Genomic DNA, 26,769 nt, shown 5'->3' on the forward strand with positions numbered 1-26,769 from the left:
TAGAAGGATAACACCTCATAACTGAGAAGGGATTTCCTGTGGAGAGGAATAAGGAAGAGGACTAGATATTGGGAATAAGAGGTTTACAAAGATCAAAAACTTTAGCCTTGTATATATTCTTTTTAAAAAACTGTACCTAAACTTTTTTAGAAAGGAGGGAGAAAAGTTAAAATATCATCCAAGTATTAGATTCCAACACTATACTTTGAACTCAGTATTCTCTAAAGCATTTTTGTATTTGTCACCAATGATACGGGAAAGAAAATTTTATTTTTCATCTAAGACTTTTCTTCAAGGTCACCACAGAATTGTTTCAAGAATACTAAGAACAAAAAGAAATTCTTTATCCTAGATCCATATTATAGCTCTGCACAGAAATGTAGACTTAATGAAGCTAACCAAAAAGATAAATCACCAGCTATAAAAATTCTCTATCAACTAAGGTGAAAGATCATTTGATTACGTACATTAATAACAAAGACTCAAAGAACAAATGAAGATGTGTCATATTAAAAGCTGTTATTGTTTTGGTGTTTCAAATCCTGATAAAGTAAATCCAGTTACTTCAGTAATAATTTCTTAATCATCCCTAGTTAGCCATTGGTCAGCATTCCTAAATAACTCATGGTATAAAGAAAAACAATATAAAAATCAAGGCACTGTAATTATTCTTCCCCAGATGTATATAATATATGCCATTCAGAGCATGCTATCCCAAACTCCTCAGTATTCTACAACATAGAATTAGAAAACTAACATTTATTGATAGAATTAAGGTGTAATACAGGTTTCCAAAAATGTGGCAGTGAGAATACCAGCATAAAAAAGAGAAACTTGTGCTAAAAACAACCTGAATTCATCATTGGCAATATTACATAACAATCAAGGCCCTCACATACTAATGATTTCCGCTTTGTCTATATTGCCAACCTCCCATGCATCAAAAAACACAAAACTAAAATTATCAAACTTGGGAAGCAATAAAGTATTCTATGAATTTTAAGATCCTAATATTAGGAAAGTTTGGGAGATGTGCAAAATATATCCTAATCATCCATGTGTACAATCTCAGTTCTAGTCATTTTTGCAGTGATCATTAGTGAATAAAGAACAGATTTACAAGTTTATATATCAGGGCATCTGAGTTCAACACAAAACTGTTACAAACTTTAGGCAAATACATGTTGCATAAGACACTGCTAACACTTAGAGGAATTAAATAAAATTCCAAAACTTGGAAAGCAAATAAAGACAAGACAACTAAGAAGCATTTTCCACCATTTACTCTTGTTATCAAAAATAGTTCAACTCTTCTTGCAAAACAAAAACAAAATAGTACATACTGGACACATACATCACATTTTCTTCCTATGGCTTTAGCCCACCCCCACCCCACCAAAAGAGACAAAAAAAAAAAAAAAAAAAAAAAAAAAGGCCCAACAACAACAAAAACAACTCTACCTGACCACATTCACAGAAAATGACACCAGGATACACTACAAAACAGAAGGAGGTGTCATCTGCTCTGTGTCCAAAGGTTTCTTCTCCATGTCTTGTACTAGGTGAGTAACCATCATTGAACATGCTGTGTGCCAAATCAAAACATAACTTCAACATGTCAGATCTCATCAGAGATGGTGAACGTAGTAGAAATTGGAAATTTTCCAGCAGTATTTTTCTTTAAATAAGCACTGTCAAAACAGCAATTCTTCTTTTAAATCATAAGGTCATTTCTTTACAACCTAGTCAGTCCTTGTTTTGTTTGGGCTGTGCTCTTTTCAAGCAACTGACTAGATTTCCCTTCAACAGAATGTTTGTACTTGTCTCCCCCATAAAAATTAAAGGGAAGACATGCATTTAAACTGAAACACAGTTTGTGCTTTACATGCAAAAGAGCATTCTAAAAAAAAAAAACAACCTCCTAGCTTCAAACCTACCTAAATGCACAGGCTTCATAAAAAGGCAATTTTATTTGGCCTCTATAAAGAAGCCTTCATAACAAATAGCACCGAAAGAGAAAGAAAGAAAAGAGAAGGGGCATATTCAAAATAAAGGATGAAACTATCAGAGGAACAAAAAAAAAAAAAAAAAAAAAAAAAAAAATCAAAGAAGTGGCCAATAGCAATAAATACAATGCATAAATCTGGTTAAGTTTTGGGGCATTATTCCAAAATTATTTTAAATAAATCCCAACTTCTAAATAAAAATTTTTATGATTTTTTTTAAAATTCTGTCACATTTTATAATCTAAATTCAATTACCTTCAGAATAAAACTGCTCTTCTCCACTTCATTTATCTAATCATAACATTGCTAAAAGTGAAGGAAGGATTTCAAATTTTTCCTAGAAATGAGTCAGACGTGAACTATAAAAGGGACTCAACTCAGAAGAGTACTATAGCATAAACAGCTAAACATCTGCAGTCTGACAGAATTTCAGTTTGTTCACTTTTTAAAAGACAGATTTCAACATTCTAATGAGGGGCAAATTTTCTTTCATAATACTGCTGATTTAAGAACTGCTACATACACCAGTAGCCAATTTTCATGATCAGAAATGGTATTACATCAGCACAAAGGTTGAGCTGGACACATCAGCTTTTCAACAGGAGAAACATCAATAGCATCTGAAGGCAGCACTGAGTCTCCTGAACAAACTAATGGCTACTTTTTCACAAAATATTAGCACAATCTTTATGGACTGACTAGATACCACTTCCTTACACTTTAATCATAAACTTTGATTATGCACAAAGCATGACCATAAACAATGAGGTTAATGTTATTTTCCTTGCCAAAGTTCATTTTGTATAAATCAGTTGCATCAGCATTTGTTCTCAAACTATGAGGTTCTGTAAGAACTAAGGACATATAGTTGTAGGGTTACTCCTCCATTATCTGCAAACTATTTCCCCGACACTAACACATATAACTTAGCAATGAAAACACTTGATACAAGTGATCTATATGCAGGAGCTCCGGCAAGTTAAACCAACAAAACCATAGCTGCCGTAAAACTGTAGCTATTTCCCTACCAGAGGTAGGTTTAAAGACCAACTGATTTAACAGTCGAATCTCATGTCTATAGCTTCATCCAAACTTTTATCATCATGTGTACTGGCAGCTAAAAACGTTGTTACTGGGGACCCTGTGACATTAATTACACTGGTGCTGGTACTAGCATTGCGTACAGCAATGCTAGTCACATTAATGCCCAAAGTGAGCCTGGTCTGCTCCAAGGCCTTTTCTGGCACAGCAAATGCCTCCAGCTTCTTCTCCCCATTGGCCATATAGGAGTTTTGGCAGCCACGACATATACAATCTAAGCAGGCTTTGCGGTTAGAGTAGCAAGGGCAGCGTTGGCCGCGGCATGTAAGAACACTTGGATTTTGAGTAGCACGCCCACATTTACACCCTTTCTTTTCCTGGGGTTTTTTATACACAGTCTTGGTAGGACTTCCTGGCATAAAATGGTGACTAGGAATCTTTTCCTTTACTGTTTTGTCTTTTTTAAGAATACCTGGCTTGGTTTTAGAGTGAGATTTCTTGGATCCATGTTCATGACTCTTTTTCATGCTTTTAGTAGATAAAAGTACAGTTTTGCTGATTTTGGGTGTTGTGCCTCCATTGGGAACAGTTGCTATAGGTTGAAGAGAAATTTTGCTCTCTCGTTTCACTGTCACAGGAGCAGATGCCCCCAACGTTGGGCCTCGGATAATAGTAGAAATTGGAAGTGGCTGAACTTTCTCACTGTCACTTTCTGATCTGGATCGTTTTCTATTCAATTTTGCTACTTTCGGAGTTGCTGCCGTACATGATAACCCATGAAGTGCAGGGCTGGTGGACATAAAAACATTATGGCTAAGAGACTGGGAAGAAAGCTGCAGAAAAGGTCCATTGGATACAGTGGCTTCCAAGTTGGGCTGCAAATTAGGGCAACAAACCTCTGTATTTGAAACAGTTTCTAAGCTGCGAAGCACTTCCTCAACACTCAGTAATAAAGAATCACCAGGTTTTATATCTTCACTGAAACTGCAGATATCAATGCCTGTGGAGCATAAGTCAGTGGCTACTGTGTCACAGACAGGTGGCAAGCTGTCGGACAGATCCTCAGTTTTTATGTCAACAGTGTTACATACATCAATTGTGTTTGAATGTTCAGGTGAAGGAATATTTATACCAAATCTATCTATCGAAAGCCCATTATAAGTAGGCAAACCATTGATAACAGAACTGCCAATAGCAATGCTGAGGGTGCTTTCAGATATTGGAGATAAACTAGCTTGAGGATCAGCTGTGGGTTCTGAGGTCGAAGGTAAAGGGGAATGTGTTAAACACAAAGTAAAGGATGAATCTGAGGGTTTTTCTGTCTCCTCACAAAACAATGATCCATCATTAAGCAAAGCCAAAATATCAGAAGAACAGTCGACCGCTTCTATTATATCCCGTGCCAATGTAGTCTGTGTTATATATTCACATAGTTTTTTGTAGCAGTTCACTAGGATGCTTAACTGCTTGTTTTCCTCAAATTGCTCATAGTCTTTGCACCAGCTACATGAAGGTTTCATCATCATTTTCTTGCCTTTACAAGGTTTGCAGACATAATGTTGGCAGGTGGAGTTGGTGGGTGCAATAGGATCTTGTAGCAAATGTCCTAAGAGGGAAAAAGGAGGAAAGCAAAGATTTTAGTAAAACAAACTTATGACTTCATATACTGAAGTTAAGATGAGATTTTAAGTAATCTATTGAGATGGGTTAAACTCACCAGACCAGGTAACAAAAAACAGATCTTACAGGAAATGGAAAAATACTCAATAGTGTACTTCACTTCCATGCCATATTCCCCATTCCTTTATCTCAAACCAGAATCTTCCTTGATTCTATGTTTCTCTCCCAAACAGTATGTTCTGGTCCACTTTCTTATGCTCTTCTCCAAAGGCTATAAAGAGGTGAAGATCAGTCACCAAAAGCACAAACTAAGCTTAAAACCCTTGGAACTTCAACCTAATGCAACACAATAATGCTACAACGTACTGAACAAAATCATACTGTTTATTTTGTATTAAACATTGGGAAAGAGAGACACTTAGTCCCCACCCTCATTAAACTCTGTTGAAGGGTATTAGTCAGTACCAAGGCATCTTCACCCAAAAAAGTATAATTTCAAACCATTTTACATTATATACACTAATCATAAACTAAGAAAAGATTAAAATATAGTTAAGATGAAAAAGAACTATGTTCATGTATCAAAAGAAAAAAGGAAGTACTACACTAAACTCAAATTGTTCTCCAACAGAAAATCAAAATACAGTGACAAAAAAAAATTATGTTTAAATGTTTCAAAAGGAAAAAGGGGGCATATTACCTGACTCAAATTCTTCTGACAAAATACAAAACGATCCTAGTCATAAACCACAAATATCTGAAGTAAAGCAGTATTGTATAAAAGTGAAAGTAGTCTTCCAACCAGATATAACTCCCAAATTAAAAAATGACCTGTGTAGGTTGTGTGTCAGGAAGGGGAAAGCAACTAGATTCAGTCCCTATTTCCATCCTACTCCTCAAAGAAGCAATGTGCTTGGTCCTCAATTCAGGACAAATAGTTAGCAATAAAATCAAAGCAGCACCTATTTTCTCATACAAACTATGTAATTTAAGACTCAGGCATAGGAAAGAAGGTACTTTGAATTATAGGCAAGTGGAATCAGCAAACCTTCTCCCTTAAAAGCAATTATAAACCTGAAATTCTTTTTACAAAATGAGTCATTTTCATTTCCAAAGACATAAAATTATTTGAGAAGCATTTATGTTTGAAAAATGCTTGATTTTTATGCTAATATGGATGTAAATTTAAAAAAATAAAATTTAAAAAAAGTAAAAATATTAAAAAAATTTTTTAAATAAAAAAATAAAATAAATAAAGTAAAATAAAATTAAAAAATAAAATAAAATAAGCTTGATTTCAACTAACAACATTGAGAATCTGTGGTGTTCTGGTCTGGGGCTGCCCAGTTCTCCCTGACCACCACCCAGCTCCATCAGTGTTACCCTATGAGGACCAGAAGCTGCTGTGATGGCAGGGGACTCACTCCATTTTTAGTCCAAAGGATAAAGCCAAGACCCAGAGACATGATCACTCAAAGTGACTTCTCGGAAGCTACTCAGCTGGAGAAGGCAAACAGCACAGTTCTTAGCAGCCTGAGGCTGCATAAGCCCAGGTTAAACACAAGATGAAAATTCACCCCGGGGCGCCTGGGTGGCTCAGATGGTTAAGCGTCTGACTGGCTCAGGTCATGATCTTGCAGTTTGTGGGTTTGAACCCCACGTTGGGCTCTGTGCTGACACCTCGGAGCCTGGAGCCTGCTTCAGATTCTGTGTCTCCCTCTCTCTGCCCCTCCCCTGCTCATGCTCTGTCTAGGTCTCTCAAAAATGAATAAATGTTTAAAAAAAAAGTTAAAAAAAAAAAGAAAATTCATCCCAAGTTGATCTATAAATTCAATGTAATCCTTATGAGAATCTCAGGTGAGTTGTTTTGTTTTGTTTTTTTAATTGATAGATTGTTTCTAAAATTCTTAGGGAGTCAGAGGACCTGGGATAGCCAGAACAATTTTTTAAAAGAGCAAAGTCAGAAGACTTATTCTATCAAATTCCAAAATCATCTTTAAAGCTACAGTAATCAAAACAATGTGGTAGTGCCAAAAGGATAAGCATATAAATCAATGGAAAAGAGTCCAGAATGAAAATTCTTTATAGTCAACTGATTTGTGCAACGAGTGCCCAGATAATTCAAAAGGGAGAGTATTTTCCACACATCACGTGGGACAATTCAATACTCAAATGCCAAAAACAAAAACCAACAACTGTTCAGATCCTTATCTTACAACACACACAAATATTAACTCAAAATGGATCACAAACACCTAAATGTAAGACCTAAAATTCTAGAAGAAAAACACAGGAGAAAATCATAACTTTGGGTTGGGCAAAGTGCTAGATGTGACATCAATACACAATCTTCAAAAGGGAAAAAAATATAAAATGGATTTCCACAAAATTAAAAATGTGTGCTTCAAAAGACACCATTAAGAAAATGAAAAGATAATCCACAGACTGTGAAAAAGTATTTGTAAATGTATTTGCAAATACATTTGTATTTGTATATACAAAAAAGTATTTGTAAATGTAAATTTGAAAAAGTAAATGATAAGGGGCTTATAACATATTAAAACATTTCATACAAATGAGTAAAAAGACAACTCTATTTTAAACATGGGCAAAAGATTTAAAGAAACATTTCACCAAAAAAAATGAATGTCTAATAAGCACATGAACACATTCTCAATATCATTAAAAGTAAAACCTTACCACACTGCTACACACCTATTAGAAAGGATAAATTCAAAATGACAGAAAGTACACCAACAGTTGGCAGAGATGTGGAGACACTATAGAACCCTTCTGTATTGCTGGTGAGAATGTAAAGTATAAATCACATTGAAAAACAGTCTTTAAAAAGTTTCTTTAAAAAGTTAAACATACATTTTACCATATAAACCAGGAATTCTGCTCCTAGGAACCTTCTCAAAGAGAAATGAAAATATACATCCATATAAATGTGAATATGCAAAGCTGCATTACTCACAATAGACAAAAACTGGAAACAATCCAAATGTCCATCAACTGGTAAGATAAACAAAATGTATATATTCATACAACAGAATACTGTTCAGCAATTAAAAGAACCACTGGTATACATGCTACAAGATGATTAACTTTAAAAACATGCTAACTGAAAGAAGCCAGATGTAAAATAGTACATTACTGTATTATTTCATTTATATAAAATATCTAGAAATAACAGAAAAGTGGACAGTGGCTGCCTAGGGCTGGGACCAGGAACCAGGATTAACTGTAAATGGGCACAATGGAACTTTTTGGCCGTGATGAAAACGTTCTAATATCCTGGCAGGGTGATGGTTGCACAACTCTAAAATTAAAAAAACAAAAACAAAAAAAAAAAAGCACCAGTAGTTATGAAATCCAACCTTCCACTCAATATAAGACTTCTTAGAATAAATACCCTTGAATTTATTTAAGGTAGGATGGGGAAGATATGAATATAGAGATATATATGTATATGCTTAAAAGAGTAAGCTGTAAGGTTAAAAGAATACCCTACCTATTGGAGAGAATGAACAAAGCAAACAGGGAAAGAACTACACTATTCTGGGTTTAACCTGTTTTGTAGCTTTTAACTTTCAAACCATGTAAATGTTTTACATAATTATATAACAAACTATTTTTTTTTATTTTTTTAATGTATATTTATTTTCGAGAGAGAGCGGGAGACCGACTTCTTCAATGCAGGTTCTGCAATATCAGTGCAAAACCCAACATGGGTAAGAACCAATGTGGGTAAGAACCCACGAACCATGAGATCATGACCTGAGCCAAAGTCAGACACTCAACCAAGGCCACCCAGGTACCCCACAAACTAAAATTTTAAAAGAAATCCCTAAAAATGAAAAACAAGTAATTATAATATTATACCAAACTGATGGTATAACCATTCAAAGATTAACTATTTTAAATGACTTTATAACAGAAAATTGACTAATCCTAGCATTCTTGTTTTGTTTTTTCAGTAATCGCAATGTTGGTAAGTGTCAATAGTTACTGTGAAAGTGTTGATGTCTATTGTAGGATAAAGTAAATGTGGATGTCCTTGAAAGTCTGTTTTTTGTAGTTTTTGTAGTAGGAAGAAGTCAGAAGATAGAAAAAGTTAAGCAGAAAATCCTGTAGTTCTGAATTTCAATTGATTTATCAGTATAAATTCATGTTTTCTTCTTAAATATGGAGATTTCCTAGCACTACACACTGAAAAGGCCTGGAAGCAAGGGACTAACCCCAGTAGCAATAAACTCAGATAATGGTACTGAAAAACAATTTCCTCTTCAAAGGAATCAGGGCTTCTTGGACAAATAACTGTTTCCAGAACTGTGACATAAATTAGACAAGATGAATTTTGATTACCTTGTTACTAGAAAGCAAGGAAATTATCAAAGATCATAACTGTGTTAAAGGGACTCAGGAGCAAACCTGAAGAGGTTCCTGCTGACCAAACATGAACAAATCTGAACATGCATAAATAAAATGGAATGAAGCATATCTAAAAAGTTCAAATCTCTGAGTTCATGGATGGATTTAAGGGAGGGAGGGAAGAAGAAAAGAAGGAAGGAAGAAAGGAAAACTCAGTTTCAGGATGCTAGTGAACCAGCTCATTACTTTCAAAAGTGGTAAATAAAGAGCAAGCATTCTTCAAGTATTCTGACTTAACTATATATCAACTACACTACCAAGTAACCCAATCATAGATGAAAAGTTTCTCTTTACAGGAATAATGCAGCTAATAAATGAACACATGATATAATTTGAATGTCATCATTTTGTAACCCCTAACAATATACAAATTGCACAAGCTAAGTGGTAAGGACTGCCTTCATTCTATCACTGATCTTTACAACAGTCACTTCAATCAAAACTCCCCCTGAAATACCAAACACCTTAAAGGATTTATACTTACACATCTTTGTATCCCTTTCTGAGGTATTAGGAGAGTATGTCTAATACTGAGAACTGAAAATAGACTAGAAAACATCCAAAAACTCTGATTCAGTATTCCACCACCACTGAGTTCTTAAGAATCTCCATTACCTGGTTTCATATTACCTACTGGATGTCCAATCATTCCCCAACACAAATACTTCGATCTGTAACGTACCATTAAAGATGCCTTTAGGCAATCTTGTTTTATGCACTCAGCTAATCATCCTAACTCCCAAAAGCTTCCCAGACGGTTCTTTACACTTCACAACAAAGGCAGCTCCAGCAATAGGAGGAAGAACTGAAAAAGATTCAGGGGGTTCTTAGAGTTAGGTAAGTGTTAGCCATATACCTATTATATGCCCCCAAGGAAACTCCTCCCCACCATCCAAAAAAAGAAATGTTAGATAACACTTCTACAACTGTAAAAATACATCTTATCATAGAAAATAAAATGGATGGGCATTATGAATCAAGGGGAAATGTATCACTCACTGCAGACTCTACTATAAAAACTGAGGAGGAAAGGGGCGCCTGGGTGGCGCAGTCGGTTAAGCGTCCGACTTCAGCCAGGTCACGATCTCGCGGTCCGTGAGTTCGAGCCCCGCGTCAGGCTCTGGGCTGATGGCTCAGAGCCTGGAGCCTGTTTCCGATTCTGTGTCTCCCTCTCTCTCTGCCCCTCCCCTGTTCATGCTCTGTCTCTCTCTGTCCCAAAAATAAATAAAAGTTGAAAAAAAGAAATTAAAAAAAAAAAAAAAAAAAAAAACTGAGGAGGAAGGACACCTGAGTGGCTCAGTTGGTTAAGGATCTGACTCTTGATGCTCAGGTCATGACCTCACGGTTTGTAGGTTTGAGCCCCACAGCGGGCTCTGCACTGACAGCACGGGGGAGCCTGCTTGGGATTCTCTCACTCTCTCTGTGCACCTCCCTGGCTCGTGCACACTTGTGCTCTTTCTCTCTCAAAATAAATAAACTTGGAGTGCCTGGGTGGCTCAGTCGGTTAAGCGTTCAACTTTGGCTCAGGTCATGATCTCATGGTTCGTGGGTTCAAGCCCTGTGTCAAGCTCTGTGCTGACAGCCCAGAACCTGGAGTCTGCTTCAGAGAGTCTCTCTCTCTTCCCCTCCCCCACTCACACTGCCTCTCTCTCAAAAATAAACAATTTTTTTAATAAACAAAGTTAAAAACTTTTTCTAAGTTTAAAAAAAACTGGGGAGAATTTGCAAAGTTTAATTTTAGCTTTGATCTTATTCCACAGTTTCACATTTAAGTGCAAAAAATAACTTGCTCAAAAAAACACATCTGATTTCAAAAAATGTATTGTTCGTGATAGAAAAATTTCTCACTGCATTGCCTTGAATCCTGAACCTGCAATATATCACAGGAAATATTTCCTTTACATAATGCAAGTTGTCTAGTAACTAAATGAATTTGATAATATGTGCTCTGTTTTAAACATTAAATGATGCTATACTGACCCCAAAAGACTAACGACTCAGTACTCATATTTTTACTTCTCAACTAAAAAAAGTTACTAATTGTTTATCTGTTCTCCCTCTTATTAACTGTTCCCATCCCCAAATCAGCCAATTATAATTTGAAACTAAGTCTTAGTTTTAGATTACCACAATGGCAATTCTAGGAATTTCTGGGAATACAGAACTGCAGGTAATTAATTTACTAATATGGGTAATACCAGATTTTTTAATGTTCTTAATTTTGTGAAACTTTTTATTACAATAAAATTTTCAGACAAAATCAGAAAACAGTACAATTACCCCTCATATATTACCACCCAAATTTAATAATTATCCAGATTATGCTACATTTGCTTCATATACCCTTTTGTTAAGTATTTCAAACAAGTCCCAGATCGTTAATTCACTTCTCTATATATATACATCAGTATTAATCACTACAAAATACTTTTTCTTCTAAGCTGCAATGCCATAATCACACCTAAATCAACAATCTAAGTAATTTTTAAGCCATACTTAGCTTTGAGAAAAAACTTTTAAAGCACTAGAAAAGGGCTTTAATTCAGCCATCAAAAACATATTTCATAGGGGCGCCTGGGTGGCTCAGTCGGTTAAGCATCTGACTTTGGCTCAGGTCATAATCTCACGGTGAGTTCAAGCCCCCCATCAGGCTCTGTGCTGACAGCTCGGAGCCTGGAGCCTGTTTCGGATTCTGTGTCTCCCTCTCTCTGACCCTCCCCCGTTCATGCTCTGTCTCTCTCTGTCTCAAAAATAAACGCTAAAAAAATTTTTTTTAAACAGATTTTATAAATTATACTTTTCTCAATAAACATGCTTTTTAGCCATAAAACTTTCCCACAGATTTAACATACATCATTCAAATCATTACTTTTCAGTATTAGTATATCAAAGCTAGCATTTGGATTGGTTGCCATGCATTTTATCCCTACCACTGAAGAGAATAAATGCATCAAGATTTACAGAGCAGCTTAAGTTTGAAAGACCACCACCACCAAAATAAATAAACATTTTAACTAGGTCCCACATCAGCTTGCCCCTTCTCCATTCAAGGAAAAGGTACTCCTCCCTGGCATAAACAAACAAGTATATCATTAATCTCTGAGCAAACTCTTCTAAACACATAAATGATCCCAATTTTTAAAAAAGCAACTAACTGGCAATTCATTCACTTCAAAATACCACTGGTAAAAGTAGCCATACTATACATTTTATGTTGACATGCAGACTACCAAGTAAATTAGGTCTTACTCAGGTACAAAAGCAAGATCTGCTTCTCCACTTTAACTGTGACAGCACTTAATTCCACTAATATTTTCACCAGATTACTGGAAAATTAAGTTTAGGGAGTGCAGAGAGGGGACACAAGAAAAAGAAAAACTGGTTATTGCTCAAATGTTTAGCAAAAGTTGTTAATGACTAAAAAATGATCCAGTGAACACTGGAACTGGCAATAACAATAAAATAAAACCTACAATGGCAAAAGCTACTACAGGTTAAAATGTAATATAAACAAATTAGACATGAACAACAGAGGGACTAAAGAATCACTGGTTCTCATTTTAGAGTTTATATGGGAAAAAAAGATCCCAATGTAAGTAATTTCTGTAAAACGAAAACTGATTTAAAAAAATGGAAAATGGTGGGGCGCCTCGGTAGCTCAGTCAGTTAAGCATCTGACTCGATTTTGGCTCAGGTCATGATCTCAACTGTTTGTGGGATTGAGCCCTGCAATGGACTCTGAGCTGTCAGTGTGGAGAGCCTGCTGGGATTTACTCTCTTTCTCTCTCTCTCTCCTCCTCCTCTCCCTCCCTCCCTCCAGCATGCACTCACTCTCTCAAAATAAATAAATAAACTTTAAAAAAATAGAAAATGGTTTAAGGGATTAATCTATCTCAATGGCTTAATTTTGGCATTTGACAAAAATGGATCATATAATTCTAAGTAAAATGGCATATGCACAAAAAAAAGCATTTATCAGAACCAAAACATTCTGTATTTATCACCAACCCCTCTCCAGAACTCCTCCCAGAAATGCTTCTATTATAGCAACAAGGATTGCCTAATCAGTAACCTCAAATAATGCAAGTAATTTTATATAAATCTTACTTGTATCTGAGATGATACTTGAGGATCAGGAAAAATTAGCCAAAGACTCACATGAACAACATCCTGAAATGCCACTATCAGAAAGTGAAAAATGCACACAGGCAGGTCATGGTTAATGATTAAAACCATAATACCACTTCTGAAGAAGCATTCTTGGAAACTAGAATATTAAATACTAAGGAATCCACAAGAAGACACAAATCTTACCATAGTTATATATATGGGAAAATATCTGGGAAGAGGGGAAAAAAAGATCAATCTTTTTAAATAATACCTCAACCAGTTTTACCAAAATAATGAAAGAGAAAAATTAAAATAGTACAGAACCCTCAATTGTAAAACATGTGGCATCCTACAAAAGACAGGAAGCAGTTTTTTGTTTTTGCTGATAACGCAAGCAACATAGAACAGAAGAGATACCACAAAAGATACATTCCTATATATTAACTCAGTAAAATGTTTCCCTAACAATCTAAATTTGCTTCCCAACAAATGGACCCATATCAAAACTAATTAGAAAATAAAAAGCAACCATTAACTTTTATTAAAGTTATAAAGCAAAGGGAAGAAAAGAATAAATGACAAAACTTTACTTGCTAAAATGAAATCATTATATTCCACAAGATTTTCTTAAAATCATTCCTGAAGAAACTTAAGAAAAAAATAGTACTAACTGGTTATCTTAAAATACTCAAAAAAAGTAGAGTTCTTAAATAGAAAGTTTTCCAGTTTCACGCATATTACTGAATCAAGTAATTATTTCTGAATAAGTTAAGGTACATTTCATCAGCCATTCCTTTCCAAATGGCACAGATAACTTCACTGACCACCTTGAGTATGTCTACAGTCACATAAACAAAAAGAAATACTGACAAAGAGAGGGGAGCTTTATTAAAAGCAAGAAGAATGTTGTTGCCAGTCAAATGACATTGCTCTGAAGCTTTTGGATCCAAGACAGGATGGTAACTTATAGCAATGACAAAACATTTGACTGAATGATGACAGGTGGCACACTTGATCTTGGAAAGGCACTCTCAAAATGCTGCAGGCAGAAAATCAAGTATTTTGTTTAGGAATGTAGTCTTGGATTCTGCTAGGCACATCTTTCCTCAACCATGAGGGCAAGACTTTTGTATAGACTCAATCTAACCGTATTTGTTTCAAATATACTTCATAGACTTCCATTCTCTACAGTATGACCACAAAAGAAAAATTGGCCATATTTTTAAAATTCTCAAGAAAAATCAATGAAAACATGAGTCTGATCTCAAATGGGGTGAAGGTCAACTTTCAATTTACATAGGCAATAAAAACAAGACAGCAGAAATACAAACAATGAATGATGGGAGAAGGAGGGAAAAAGCTAACTAAATGCCAAGATCTTTGTTCAACATGTTTAAGAAAGTATTCCTCTTTTTATCCCATCCTAAAACAAGTCCTAATGATTTTTTCTGTATGTTTGGCACTATAAAATTAAATTTTTTATTACATTACTACACAATTTTATCTTTCAACATTTGCCTGGATATTTCCCAGAAACACGGAAAACTGGTAGATGTTAATCCTTTAAAGTTTGGCAAATCTGTTATAAATCAAAAGAAATTTTAAAGTTCATCAGTGTTGGAAGTCAGGTCCCTAGCCACTCAAACTCTTAAGTGTGCCAGAAGTTTCCCTGGGGCACTCAGGATTACCACTTGCAGAGAAAGGAAGGAAAAGGAAGGAGCTGACAAAGATCAAGTTGGGCTGGGATAGAATCACAACAAAAGCCTCAGATGACCCCACTGGAAGCTCTGAAACTCAGAACTAAATGGGGCTTAAGGATGCCCTACGTTGAGGCAAGGGACCCAGGTCTTTAATAGACTGGTCTTCAGACACAGGCTACTCCCAGGAAGGGTGTGAGCTTGACTGAGAGGTTCTCTTCGTCCAAGGGCAATTCCCAGGAAGGTCTGACAGCCCCAGCAACACTCTCAGTGATTAAGAGAATGAAGTCTTTCAATCTTGAGTGGGGATTTGGGTAGTGCATATACGGCATTCATTATAATTCGTTAATTCTGTTAACTGTCCAAATCTGGTCAATTTTGAGTAAATATATGTAATGAATAACAATGATGTGCTTTTAAAAGAGACTTGGCCTGAGGTGCCTGGGTGGCTCAGTCAGTTGAGCATCTGACTTTGGCTCAGGTCTTGATCTCATGGTTCGTGGGTTTGAGCCCCGCTGTCAGGCTCTGTGCTGACAGCTCAGAACCTGAAGCCTGCTTCAGATTCTGTGTCTCCCTCTCTCTCTGACCCTCCCCCGCTCCCACTCGCTCTCTCAAAAAAAAAAAAAAAAAAAAAATTAAGAGACTTGGTCCTCCATTTATTAAAGCTATAAAGGGACTATCTAGGTTCTTTCCAGTCCTAAAATTTGAGGATTATAAGATTTTATGGCAAGATTCATAGAGTGTATCAAAAGTCTTACCGTTGGCTATCATTAATTATTGAGGTCACAGGAAGTTCTATTTGGTATGTTGAAATTTTCTATAAAAGTTTCAAAATAAAATCCAATAAATGTGCAAATTACCAGAGGCTTTACATATTTAAATATTCTCCCTCTTTCCCCACTTCCCACTGTCCTCACACCCACTCCTGTCCAACATACACACACACAAACACCCTTTTCTTCTTTCCTCCAAGATAAGTCTTCCATCCTCTACTGCTCTGGCTCCAATCCTCCCTTCATCAGTTACCCACCTAACTATTCATACCTTTTCACATTTCTACTTTCAACCTTCCTTCCCTATAGCAATTTCCCTTCCAGTTGTTCATACACTAAAGTATTTCCCTAGACTCAATCTTCTAAAGGAAGGTAAAAATTGCTGCTCTCAAACCAATGGGCATTTCTTGTTGATCATTCTTCCTTAAAAGGAAGGGTTGCTCTCCTCTGTTCTCTCCTAACACTGTCTCCTCAACGTCTTACATCTTCTTCTTCTGTTGTCTCCTTAATTTCAGTATTCCCCATGTTTCTGTATTAAGATCCATCCTTCTTACTCCATTCCAGTGTTCCACAGTAATCTTGGTTCACAGACCCCTTTGAGAATCTCATTATACACACAGGCAAAAAAACAAATTGCTGTATGGAATCTCATAGGGATCATGAATCTTTCTGAAGGAGAGATACGATACCAAGTTAAAAACTGCTCCACACATTCCTTCCAGAGTGATTTGCCCATAAAGCTGGTTCAATTACCATTTATAAACTGAATTTTTACCTCTGGCTCTAATCTTCTCTCCTAAGTCCAGACCCATTTATCTAACTGCCTACCAGGAATCTCATCTCTCCTTTGATCACTCAAACTTAACAAGGGGAAATATAAACATACTTCCCCTAACCCCCCACCTAAAAACCTGCTCCTCCTCCTGCATCCCTTATTCTCTTGGATGCTGACATTATTCACCCAGAAATCAAACCAGATAAGCTTGATACACCATCTAGTCTCTTCACCAGAATTCCACATCTGGGCTCCAGAGTCTCACTGCATGTTTCTAAGTCTGCCAGGTCCACCCTTCAGGTTTTATCCCCATGACTACTCCTGTCTTAACTGAACCCTCATCATTTCTCACCCTGAATACTGCAAGTTTTCTAGCTTCTCTTCCTGCCTTGCCTTCACCTGCTCCAGGCCACCTTCCACACTACCACCAAGTAATCTTTCTAGAACACAAGTCTGATTTTGTCTCTCTTTTCAAAACCCCTCATAAAGACATAAAAAATGTAAAACAAAAAAACCTTTAACCAGCCTTTAAAACCTTTAAGCAGCCTTTAAAAATCCAAGGATCTTTCAGAATGTGGCCCCTACCAAGCCTCCCCACCCAAAACTTCATACCATTAAGCTTTTTCCATCTCCATTCCATTCCATTCCATACAAACTCCATATTCCATCCTCAGCTACCACTGGACACTCCAAAACATGCCATGCTTACTCATTCCTTGGTGAACTGCTCTTCCTAGAATGTCCTTCCTTCCTTGTGAAGTAAACTATTCTTAAAAATCAACTCAAATATGACCTCCAAGAGGAAGCGTTCCTTAATTCCTACCCCGCAGCTTATTTAAAAAGCACTCTGCACAGTCGCCTAATATATCACTTCTAACAATATATTGTCACCATTCACTTGGTTTCATTCAAGGCTAGAAACTTATTTAGCTCTCTATTTTTAAGCCCATGTTGGCACATAAGCCAGCACCTAATAAAGTACAATGAATGAATTACAAAAAGCACATTAGAGCTGGGAGCGACCTTGGAAATCAACTTGTGCCATTTTAACCCAGATGGACTTTCATAAGATTACATAGTTTGTTACTGACAATAAGAAATAGAAGCAGATACTGATTCCCAACCTAGGGTTTTTTCTACTTACCCAGTATCATCCCTACTTCTGCTATTAAGTCCATGACATCCACTGAGACATTTCAGTTTCCTTCATCAAAAAGAATGATCACTGAAACTGGGCCACAGAAGAATCAATAATTAACCATAAGATGTGAAACCTTTTGAAGGGAAAGAAGAAACAGGCAAGGGTACTGGCGATAATGGATAGTGGGGGGTGGGGTAAGACAGAAAAAGTGACAGTAAGGGGAGGATGGATGCGCAACAATAGTTTTGTGAGGGTCAGGAAATCCTTACTGCACAGAAACTGAGGCTACAAGAGTCCTGCCTGGATTCTCTATACACCAACTTCAATTTCTAATGAAGTTCAATTTCTAAAGTTAAGCTTAAATGTTCCAAGTGAACACATATGCTATATAAAGCATTGCACTATGTTCCTACAAAGAGATTCCAACAAAAAAGCTTAGTCTACGTACCAGTCTAAGAAGTTACAACATTAGAAACCTTAAATGAAGACTCTGTGTATACATTAAATATGTACATATAACCTATCATACAAAATAAGTAAATACATACGTATTAAACTACTATGATTAAAATGAGATAGTCCAGCCTACATTCAGTCTCCAAAAGCAGTATTAATGTACATGTAAGGAGTGGGAAAATACACTTCTAACCAGTGTCAAAAGTCTGACATAAGGTCTCAATAATCCTTCCATAATCCAACCCACTGACCTAAATATCCCCATTCTTCACCTTTGCCAAAGAGTTACTTTTTAGGCTACCTTCATTTAAGAAAGCATTTCTCTTTCCTCAATCCATTAAACAATTTCTGAGGCCCAGCTACATGACACTTACTGTGATAGATAGAGCCTACCACTCCCCTTTAAAAAAGGATTCTATGACCTTTTTTACATCTCTGAATTACAGCACCAAAATTACACTCCAAAACTAAAGATGTAAAGAATGTTTTCAAAACAATAACTAGTAGGATATCTCCTAGAAACATACAAGGAAATAATCTCTGGATTCAGTTAAGAACAAAAATGACAACACCATAAGAAGATCATACATATCACTTAACAAATGAACACAAACGAATTAACTGTTTTGGACAATTACAACTGTTCTTAAAGCCAGTTTTTAGTCTTGCAAAAAAAAACAAAAAACAAAAAAAAACCTGTGCCAAATATAGTTTTGCAGGCATATGTTGAAGCCTAAACCTCTTAAAAATCTTTTCATTAGGCAAAATTCATAAGCATGACTGCTACTATAAAGAATAATGAGCTCAAGTCAAAGAGAAATGAATTTCAGATCACAGAACAACTCTCCTAAGAAGACAGCACTATTTTCCTCTTGGTAGAGACTCCTGATCCAGGTCTGTTTTTCTTAAGTCTTTGACTGAAGACTGAACAGCACTTAAAAAATAGGTTCTCTTACACTTCGACACGTTTATTTTAGTAGTAAACCAAAAAGCAAATATATGCCTCAAAATATCAACAGGTTAATAAGATAACAAACTAAGGTTTCAAAAAAAAATTAGTTCTCTTATTCAAGCAGCCACACCCATTAGCTCCCTAGTATGACAAAAAAATATGCATTAACTAAAGATAGGAAGGAAAGAATATGAGACATATGCATAAATCATTAAAAATGGTGATACAGAGTAGAGTATCTTGGCCAATAATTATAAACTTGACCAATTATTATAAAGTTTATTACAACAATTACATCATTTGAAGTGAGTACTACTACAATGACACCAATGACAGCTAAACATGTATGCCAAGAAATCAGTGGGGTGAAAAAGAAAAATCTATTTCCGGTTTGGGGAAAGGAATAAAACTAGTTTGCTGTGAAATGAAAACTAACAGTCAAATTTTAAAAGAATGAACATTACTCAAGCCAAGCTCTTCACCAAATATCTGAGTGGTCAAACTTCAGAATTTCTTTAACTTTTAGGTCTTTGGTTAACCTAAAACTATGAAAAAATACTTTCTGATACTCTTGGTGATGTCAATAGTTTTTATACAAGCTAAGCTTCACCAGCCAACTACTATCATAAACTAAAAAAAACCCAAACACACCACAGATTATTAAATGAATGATGTATAACCACTCAGACCCACAACATATTCATAAACTCAAGTTATACCTCATTTCATATTCTATTAAGATAAGTGATGTCTGACATTCTCTTTTAATTTTTAATAATTACACGAGAGATTTTTATAGTGTTTTGCAGTTACAGAGCACTCTGGTAATATTCCACTATTTTCGTATTTTAGCAAAGCAATGATGGTCTTTTATTAAATTATACCAGTAAGAACACAGGCTGGTCAATTAGTCACAATTAAGTTGATCAACCAAACATTAACCAAATTAGTCAATATAAATCTAGATCCAAATTCCTCAAACTAGTGTTCCACTGAACCAGAAGACATAAAGAGGTTTATCTTAATAACCCTTGGAGAGTATTCCCAAAATATGTTAATGTCTTAAAACTGAATACTATCAAGAAACTGGCCTAATACAGCATTGTTACTTTTTTTTAAAATGCACCTATTAACTGGACATGAAGAGTATTCCAATACACACTACTGTCATCCAGGGGCTAATACTAGAATCACCTATGTGGCCTACTCCAGAATTTCTGGAGAAGCTGCCCCGGAATATACATTTTTTAAAAAAACGTTTATTTATTTATTTTGAGAGAGACCGAGAACACGAGCAAGAGAGGAGCAGAGAGAAGAATTCCAAACAGGCTCCACACTGTCAGCACAGAGCCCCAAGTGGGGATCGATCTCACTAACCCTGAGATCATGACCTGAGCCAAAACTGAGTCAGATGCTTAACTGACTGAGCCACCCAGGCACCCCAGGAATGTACATTTTTAAAATCTTCTCAAGAAATTTCCTGTACACAAACAGAATTGGGAACTACTAAATACTTTCACCTTTTTTGCCTTAATGCCATCTTTCACAGTAACAAGAATTTGGGAGGATTTGTTCTAATCATTTAAGTGGGAAATCTGATGAAGTAATTTTGGGGCAAAAAAGTTTTAACCAGGATTTTAGTAAAGACTATACTATGAAGTTCATTTTAAGAAAACCTACAAATTCTTAACTTCTAACAAAGGCTACATCCTGTTTTATTTAAATTGTGTTACAAAATGCATTTGGGTGACATTTCTACTCTAAAATGATTTATCTTGTCTATAAACTCATGAATGTTGAAAACATATGTTAAAATTGAATACATTATACAAGGATAAAACTAAGAATGTGACTTAGCGTTTGGAATTCTTGTATTTTTTACTAAAAATATTTTTTAACCATTTCTGTGTTTTGTCACTAAGTGATGAATTAAGAGTGACTTCAGATTGGTATTTGCTAACACTTCAAATAACACACTTCAAGTTTAAGTAATTCTTATTCTCTAAAAATAAAAGGCCACACTGCATATCACATTTTCTTTTAACATTGCTTTCTGAGTAATTACCAATACACTGTCTATATTATATGCAGGATATTAGAACACAGACAATTAAAAGAGCATGAATAATAATCATGAAGCAAATATTTAGAATCAATATTTTTATGCTCCTTACCCAGTATTTCAATACCAACTTAATTTTCTTAATGTTTCTGGTCCCTAACCAGTGGTCCATTGAACGGATATAGGAAGAATTAAAAGAACTAAAATAGTATGACTAAGAGATAACAAAATAATATGACTAACAATTTAAAATACGCATAGCAGATGAGATGGAAGGATTCCAGAGAATCGTTAACTGGTTATGGCACCACTATTTGGTCCAGTATTCACCTGGCATCTCCTCAACTGCCTTATTTTAAAGGAATAAAAACAGTTAAACCACTTCTTTTTTATTTTTTTTTTTAAGCTTTCCATTTGGACGCAGTGATGGGTAAACTGTGTAAGCACACCTTTTTTTTTTTTTTTAAACATTTATTTATTATTGAGACACACAGAGAGACAGAGCATGAGCAGGGGATGGGCAGAGAGGGAGAGGGAGACACAGAATCCAAAGCACGCTCCAGGCTCCAAGCTGTCAGCACAGAGCCCAATATGGGGCTTGAGCCCACAAACAGCAAGATCATGACCTGAGCCAAAGTCGGATGCTTAACCGACTGAGCCACCCAGGCACCCCGAAACACTTCTTTTTTAAATATCAAAAACCTTTTAATACACGAACATTGTGGAACACTTTGTTGAATCCAATTCACTAATACAGATTTGGGGAAATTGTCTATAAGCATACAGTGGTGAGCTCCAGTGATCTGTTCATAACCCCATCCAGCTAAATGTCTTAAAACCAAAACTTGAGGGGTGCCTGGGTGGCTCAGTCAGTTAAGTGTCCAACTTTGGCTCAGGTCATGATAGGTCAGAGCCTGGAGCCTGCTTCAGATTCTGTGTCTCCCTCTCTGCCCCTCCCCTGTTCAAGTTGTCTCTCTCTCAAAAATGAATAAACATTAAAAAATAAAAATAAGAAAGTAAATAAAATCTTGAAATGAAACGAGTGAAGGCACCTTTCAATGCTCATGAACAAATCCAAGTTCTCTTATTGTAATAGCACTGTCCAGTAGAACTTTTATGCAATGATAGGAAATGTTTTATATCTGCAACATTCAGTGAGGTAACCATTACCTACATGTAGCTACTGAACACTTTAGATGTAAGCTAACTGTAACTAAGAACTGCATCAACTAAATTTAATTAAAATTTACACCATCACAACAGCTGGTGACTGCTATATGGGACAGCATTAAGTTTAGAATATAATCTCTTTTCAGACAAAATGGAATATTTAGATTTATTCTTCTACCTGAAGTAACAAAAAACTGAACACAACAATGGTTTTCAGATACTGGGCAACAGAACAGTTATGGTGAGAGGGTGAACAAACAAGCTGAGCCATACAACTGCCCCAGCTTGCTGCCTGGAGCACTTTCAAACCACAGAGCAAGGAGGAAAAACCCAGACAAGCCTCATGGTCTCCCTGAAGTGAGAGAACAGAGCTGGAAGGACAAGACACCTTGACTCCTGCAGGCAGAGTACTAGAGATGAGAGATGCACAGTGAAAGAGCACTAGAGATTTATAGAAGGTCTTTCTTTTTTAAATTCCAGTTAGTTAAAATGCAGTGTAGTATTAGTTTCAGGTGTACAATACAGTGATTCAGCATTTCCATACATCACCAGGTGCTCATCACAAATCACTCCTAAATCACCATCCTTCCACTTGCCCCCCTTCTGGTAACCATCAGGCTGTTCTCTATAGATAAGTGTTATACAAGATCTCTTTCAAGTCTTCAGCTGAGTACTAACGAGCATATTTGTATGAGGAAACTACCTCAGGCTGAAGAACCCCCAGAAAGGAGCAAAGAGGACAATGCCTATAACTCATAGGCAGCACCTATTCGCATCACCCAGAGTGAAAAAACTCATAATTCACAAGGGATCAGAGAGAGTACAGACGGTTCTTGTCTCAGTAGTATGAAAAAAAATTAACTCCCGAAGGCTGCTTAAAAACAAGTCTCAAAAGGATCAAACTCTTTCCAAGTAATTTAACCTTATCCCAAGAACAAAGCTCATCCCAAGAATAAAGAACAGTTACAATAGAAAAATATCCATCAGTAAGGTAAAATTTTAACAAGGTAAAATTTGTAGTATCTGGCTTTGAATCAAAATTAACTGGGCACGCAAAAAAGTAGGAAAATATGACCCATAATGAACAGAAAAATCAATAAACAGCAAACCTAGAAGTAACAGGTGACAGAATTAATAAAAACAGAGTATTAAAAATTATATAACCATGTTCCACATATTCAAAGTTGTTTTATGTACCTAAAAACAAAGTTTCAAAATACATGAAGCAAAAACTTATGAAACTCCAAACTGACAAATCCATAATTATAGAGATTTCCAACACCTCTCAAAAACGGACAAAATACAAATCAGTAAGGATAGAGAAGATATGGACAACACTATAACCAACTTGTGAAAATGTCTTAATTGTTCTGAAATACTATGAACCAACAAATGTCCTCTGACTGCATAAGATAAAGCAGTCTTGATTCTGATCCAGGTTAAGGTTTCACAAAATAATTCAAGATCACAACATCAGAATTCGATGGCTCAAGATAGTATCTAGGGCACAATAGACCTTACAAAATCCTCCATTCCTGAGGATTAAGAATCCTAATGCCTATAGCGACAAGCATGCAAAGTTAAAAAAAAATAAATGCAACAAAGGTTAGGTGAGACCAAGGGTAAACTGGAGAGGGCAAACCTCCAACCCCCAAGACAAACCCCCTCTCAACTACAGTCAGTGATGCCATGCCACAAGGTATCCACTGCTGCCAGACTTTACAATTTTCCAGGAGATACCTAAAATTTGGGGTTTTAAGTGAACTCTAGATTTTAAAACGTTGGCCACCAACTCTATAAATTTTTAGCCAAGCTAAAAAATGTCTGGGAGCCAAGTTCACAACCAAATCTCTGCTCTACTCCAACAACTTCATCTTACAAATGAAAAAGAGAAATTAAATAATTCGCCCAACAACTTCATCTTACAAATGAGAAAGAAATTAAATAATTTGTCCAAATTGTCAAAGTAGATAATGCCATCTAACCACCTCCAAAATACTATGGGCATGGACACTAAAATTCATACTTTCAGAGGAAACAGAAACCAGGATGCTTCCAGGACAGGTAATTTAGTGATGCTTTAACTTCTCAGGAAAAACATGAAAACTGTCTTCAGTCAGTTAAGCATCTGACTCTTGATTTCCGCTCAGGTCATGATCTCACGGTGAGTTCGAGCCCCACATTAGTATGGAGTCTGCTTGGGATTCTCTCTCTCCTACTCCTCCCCCAATTGCACTCTTCTCAAAAACAAAACAAAACAAAACCATCTTCCAAACAGTTGAAGGTCAAAATTTTATCAAAGACTTCCTGAATTGTTCCAGAGAACAAAAAAAATCAGTGGGAAACAATTAAAAAAGGAGGCTTGGGAAAATGGAAAGAAGAACTTTCTAAAAAGAAAGTTCTTTTTAAAAGTTGTCAATGATATAGTTATTTCGTAGAACAGAATTTAATTCAGCTCCCTACCCTAGAGATATTCAAGAAAAGCCTTGGATGAACTTTCAAGAATATTACATAAAAGATTATTTGATGTGAAAAAATGGCTGTATGATTTGTGGTCCTTTCTGCCTAAAGCTTTGTAAATTGTCATCATGAAGAACAACCTAGTAATATCTTCCTTGTGTGACCGATGTAAAAATTGAGCTGGTAAGCTCAATGACACCATAAAGGGATCCCTCAGACAGCCCACAGCTTCTGATGAGTAGGACATCATATGTCATACCCTGAATATGTTCAGTCACAGGCCAGACAACCAAGTGATTAACTGTAAAGGGTATTCAGAAATCACAAGGATGCCTGAATTGGAATGCTCCCTTCTAATCCTAGACTTCTATATTATATCTGGCCAGAGTCCCAAATTTCACTTCAAGTAGACATTTACATTTCAAAGGAACAGCATTTAGCAAGATTGACTAGGTTATACACTAGACCACCCACCCATACTTTATGTATGCCTTTAATGGTTATACAAAAAATTTCAAAACCACTAAGCTTTGCCAGAAAATATTATTTCCAAATTTGAGACCAGACATCATTTTAAGTGCACATTTTCTGTGTGTTTTAATAAAGAAAATGAACAAAGGCTGACAGCTAAAGTCAGCAACACGAAACACAAAAGCTAGAAAATTATATTAAAACAACTGAGGGGCGCCTGGGTGGCTCAGTTGGTTAAGCATCTGACTTTGGCTCAGGTCATGATCTCATGAGCCCTGCATCAGGCTCTGTGAGGACAGCTCAGAGCCTGGATCTTGCTTCAGATTCTGTGTCTCCCTCTCTCTCTGCCACTTGCACTCTGTCTCTCAAAAACGAGTAAGCGGTAAAAAATAAAATAAAAATAAAAGACAAAAACTTGAGAAAACCAGATATTCTAACTTCAAAAATTCAAAGTATCTGGAGTAGAAAGGCAATGAATGAAAATAATTCTGCTGAAATATTATGGACTGAGAGCAAATGAAAGATAAGGTATACAGGAATTAATGTAAAATTTTATCTAAATTAATTTCCTGATAAGGGAACAAAATATTAATCTTTAAAAGAGAAAAGTCAAAGGTGACAGTTGGACACGGGAAAATGAGAAACTAGAATAAAATTTTGAAATATCACTTTTTTTTTTTAATTTTTTTTTTTCAACGTTTATTTATTTTTGGGACAGAGAGAGACAGAGCATGAACGGGGGAGGGGCAGAGAGAGGGAGACACAGAATCGGAAACAGGCTCCAGGCTCTGAGCCATCAGCCCAGAGCCTGATGCGGGGCTCGAACTCACGGACCGCGAGATCGTGACCTGGCTGAAGTCGGACGCTTAACCAACTGCGCCACCCAGGCGCCCCAGAAATATCACTTTTTAAAATAAAAGATAAAATTTAGAAAGTACATCAAAACTCACAAAACCTCCAATTAATCATATATAAAAGTAGCCAAGTGGACTCTGAGAGAAGCCAGTATAATAAGGCATTAGCCAATTATTAAAGTCATGCTATGCAAGCACAAAGAAAACAAGGAATGCAAAAAAAGGACAGGATGTTATAATTAATCTGAAAATGACAACCAAAACCTCAAATCTCAGAAGGTATGTTGACTGTTTTACTGTATCAAACATATAAAACTATTTTCAAAATCAACGTTTCCAAAAAAAATAACATAAAAACAGGGAGGGGGACAAAACATAAGAGACTCTTAAATATGGAGAACAGAGGGTTACTGGAGGGGTTGTGGGAGGGGGGATGGGCTAAATGGGTAAGGGGCATTAAGGAATCTACTCCTGAAATCATTATTGCACTATATGCTAATTTGGATGTAAATTTACAAAAAAAAAATTAAATTAAAAATTCTGAACAGACAAAAATCAACAAAAAAGGGCACAAAATAAAAAGATTATAAAACAAATACATTGTATTTCTATCCTTTCCTAATTTCCAATACTTCTTTATAACCCCAATCCCCAGGGACCATCATATTATTCAACAATGTCTCATCCTTCTCAGGCCCACACCTAATCCACTCTAATTCCTATCCTACCTGCAACCTCTCCCGAACA

General features: G+C 36.1%; 1 protein-coding gene across 3 annotated transcripts in view; it reads right to left on the reverse strand.

Annotated features, from left to right (window-relative positions):
- Positions 1-739: 739 nt before the first annotated feature.
- Positions 740-26,769, reverse strand: part of MSL2 (MSL complex subunit 2) — a 36,354-nt gene continuing 10,324 nt past the window's right edge. For 2 of the 3 annotated variants that reach the window (XM_040480254.1, XM_040480252.1), the window contains exon 2: positions 740-4,653. In XM_040480254.1, coding sequence (XP_040336188.1) covers positions 3,062-4,573 — 1,512 coding nt within the window. In that variant the 5' untranslated portion in view covers positions 4,574-4,653 and the 3' untranslated portion in view covers positions 740-3,061. Of the gene's footprint in view, positions 4,654-4,764; positions 5,827-26,769 lie in introns of those variants that run through there. The other variant, XM_040480253.1, reaches the window with a different exon arrangement.

Source organism: Herpailurus yagouaroundi, unplaced genomic scaffold, assembly GCF_014898765.1.
Source record: "Herpailurus yagouaroundi ecotype Mexico unplaced genomic scaffold, PumYag 159, whole genome shotgun sequence".
Classification (NCBI taxonomy): Eukaryota; Metazoa; Chordata; class Mammalia; order Carnivora; family Felidae; genus Herpailurus; species Herpailurus yagouaroundi.